The sequence below is a fragment of the Electrophorus electricus genome, chromosome 21, assembly GCF_041902795.1.
Source record: "Electrophorus electricus isolate QZ-2024a chromosome 21, ASM4190279v1, whole genome shotgun sequence".
In the NCBI taxonomy this organism is placed as follows: domain Eukaryota; kingdom Metazoa; phylum Chordata; class Actinopteri; order Gymnotiformes; family Gymnotidae; genus Electrophorus; species Electrophorus electricus.
Window position 1 is genome coordinate 220,001 of NC_137517.1, and position 2,500 is coordinate 222,500.

General features: G+C 44.4%; 1 protein-coding gene across 1 annotated transcript in view; it reads right to left on the minus strand.

The window, feature by feature from the left end:
• Window positions 1-2,500, minus strand: part of atp1b2a (ATPase Na+/K+ transporting subunit beta 2a) — a 33,522-nt gene that overhangs the window by 8,810 nt on the left and 22,212 nt on the right. The window contains exons 3-4 of the mRNA XM_035521524.2: window positions 1,640-1,744; window positions 222-427 (exon numbers count right to left, since the gene is read on the minus strand). Of these exons, the coding sequence (XP_035377417.1) occupies window positions 222-427; window positions 1,640-1,744 (311 nt within the window). The remainder of the gene's footprint in view (window positions 1-221; window positions 428-1,639; window positions 1,745-2,500) is intronic.

A 2,500-nucleotide genomic window follows, 5' to 3' on the forward strand; every position in this document is an offset into this window, starting at 1 on the left:
GACTCCCCCATAAACTACAGTATTACATTATCCTTTAACCCTAAGCTTAGACATTCCATCATTTTAAATTCATTTACAGCATGTGACAGAGGCTCATATCTCCAAATAGAGACATTGTGGCATTGTCAGTATATATAAAACTGGTGCTGTGATTGGTCAGTATCAGTGATATCTGTGCCACACTTGGTGGCATCTTTGATCTCTCGGCAGTGAGTGGTTACCCGGTTGAGTTTGATGAGCACACAGGGTTTGCCACTGCGGTAGCCGTAGGTGCGGTCAGTGAGGCCGGAACACTCCCCCAGTACGGTGCGGTTAAACTGGCATGAACGCTTGGGGTTGTTGCGGACCTGCCCGCTGTCCTCCTGGATGAAGTACTGGTCAGGAGCACAGGCATCGTTCTTCAGCACCTGCTGGGAGTCATTATACGCTGAACACACACAGAGAGAAAGAGAGAAAGGCAATTACAATGAAGAGATTGTACTTTTAATGCATTAATGTGTTTGTTGACTACACAAAATCATTTTATTACTTTTCTTATAATAAATACAGTGTTTCACAACAGTAATTCACTGCAGTAAATACATAAATAGTTGGATTTTTGACTACTGGTTTGCCTGAAAATGCATTCACACAATTCTCAAATGTTTTTTAAAAATTTTGTTTCATGTTTTTAAATATATTGTTTTTGTTGTGTCTGGAATCATGTTAATGTTTAGTTAAGATGAGTTTCAACTCACACACATGTACACACACACACGCACACAGACACACACACACCTGGCTTTTTTCTGCTCTATCTACACACACACACACACACTGTCATGCCCATGTCCCTGAGCGTTCTCTGTTTTCTTTCTTTCCTTCCTGTATCTCCGTGTTTCCCTGTGTTCCTTTGGTTTCCTTGGTTACTGACCTCCTCTTATAGTTTCCAGGTGTTCCTTGCTAGTCTCATTAGTCCTTTTGTTTAAACCCAGTAGTCATTTCCCCTTTTGCTGGTCTTTCTATCAGGCTCTCTCTCCTGTTTCTTTCTCTCTGAGCCTGTCTGGTTTTCTCTCCTGGTCTCTGCCTCTTTCATATTCTCTCACATGTTCTTTGTTTCATTTCATTATGATATCATGTTTCAGTTTTCTGTGTGTTCGGTCATGTCATCCTGGATTCCCTGGTTTGTACCTGCATCCAGCACGGCACATAACTCTGTCCCTGTCTCAAAGGTGAGAGAGGCCACCCACTGTCTTCTCAGAGTCGGGTATGCCATAGAATCACCTGATTCCAGCATGCAGACTGAAGGTCAGTGTGAATCATCAGAATACAGGACTTTGTTCATGGTGCATCAGATCTGGTTGAGCCATGGTCTCTCCCATCTGAGGCAAGTCCCCACGCATGAGTACAACAGGGAAGCATCCTGACAAACGCTCATTTTACACAGTCGGTTATACTTCCAACATCTCTTTTGTGCAGAAGCACCCATGTTTCACTTTTTGCTACATTTCTTGGAGGGAAAACTCTTGCAGTGCCCAGACAGCCTCGTGAAACATACAGCAAAGGACATTTAACAAAGATTAACATTAAAATGAACAAATTAGTGTGTGTGTGTGTGTGTGTGTGCGTGCGTGCGTGCGTGTGTGTGTAGTGTACTCACGGGCCAGGAAGCCGTCCAGCGCCTGCACATACGTGTCCCAGCTCTCTGTACTCTTCATGTTATACGTGATCTCCAGATTCTGGGCTTTTGGCTGAATCATCATCCCTGAACACACACACATAGACGTGTTTACTCTCATCATATATGGATCTTCCATTGAAATAATGATTACTGTAGCTAATTAATGCTACACCTACGCCAAGTAGATCATTAATGTCTTAAATTTTCAAATGAAAGCATCGAATAAAAAGTATTTTTATCCATCATCCCCAGAAGTTCGATAATGACAGATATTCTTAACGGTGTAGGGATATTTGGTTCTACTGAGAGATAGAAACATGTACATACACATACACACACACACATATACACACACACACACATATACACACACACACACACACACACACACATATATATATATACAAACATACACAGACAGTGAAACTGTGTGAGGGTGTGTGTGTGTGTGTGTGCGTAAGGCCATGTCTGGTGTGTTGGGGGGGGAGTAAGGCTTTGTCCGTTGGGTGTATGTTTGTGTGGGTAAGGCCTTGTCTGGTGTGTGTCTGTGTGTGTTTGTGGGTAAGGCCTTGTCTGAGGTGTGTGTGTGCGGGTAAGGCCTTGTCTGGTGTGTGTGTGGGGGGGGGTGTGCATGTGTGGATAAGGCCTTGTCTGGTGTGTGTGTGTGAGGGGGGGTGTGCGAGTGCGGATAAGGCCTTCTCTGGTGTGAGTGTGTGTGTGTGTGTGTGCGTGGGTAAGGCCTTGTCTGGTGTGTGTGTGTGTGTGGGATGTGTGGTGTGTGTGTGTGTGTGTGTGTGTGTGTGTGTGTGTGCGCGCATGCGTGCGGGTAAGGCCTTGTCT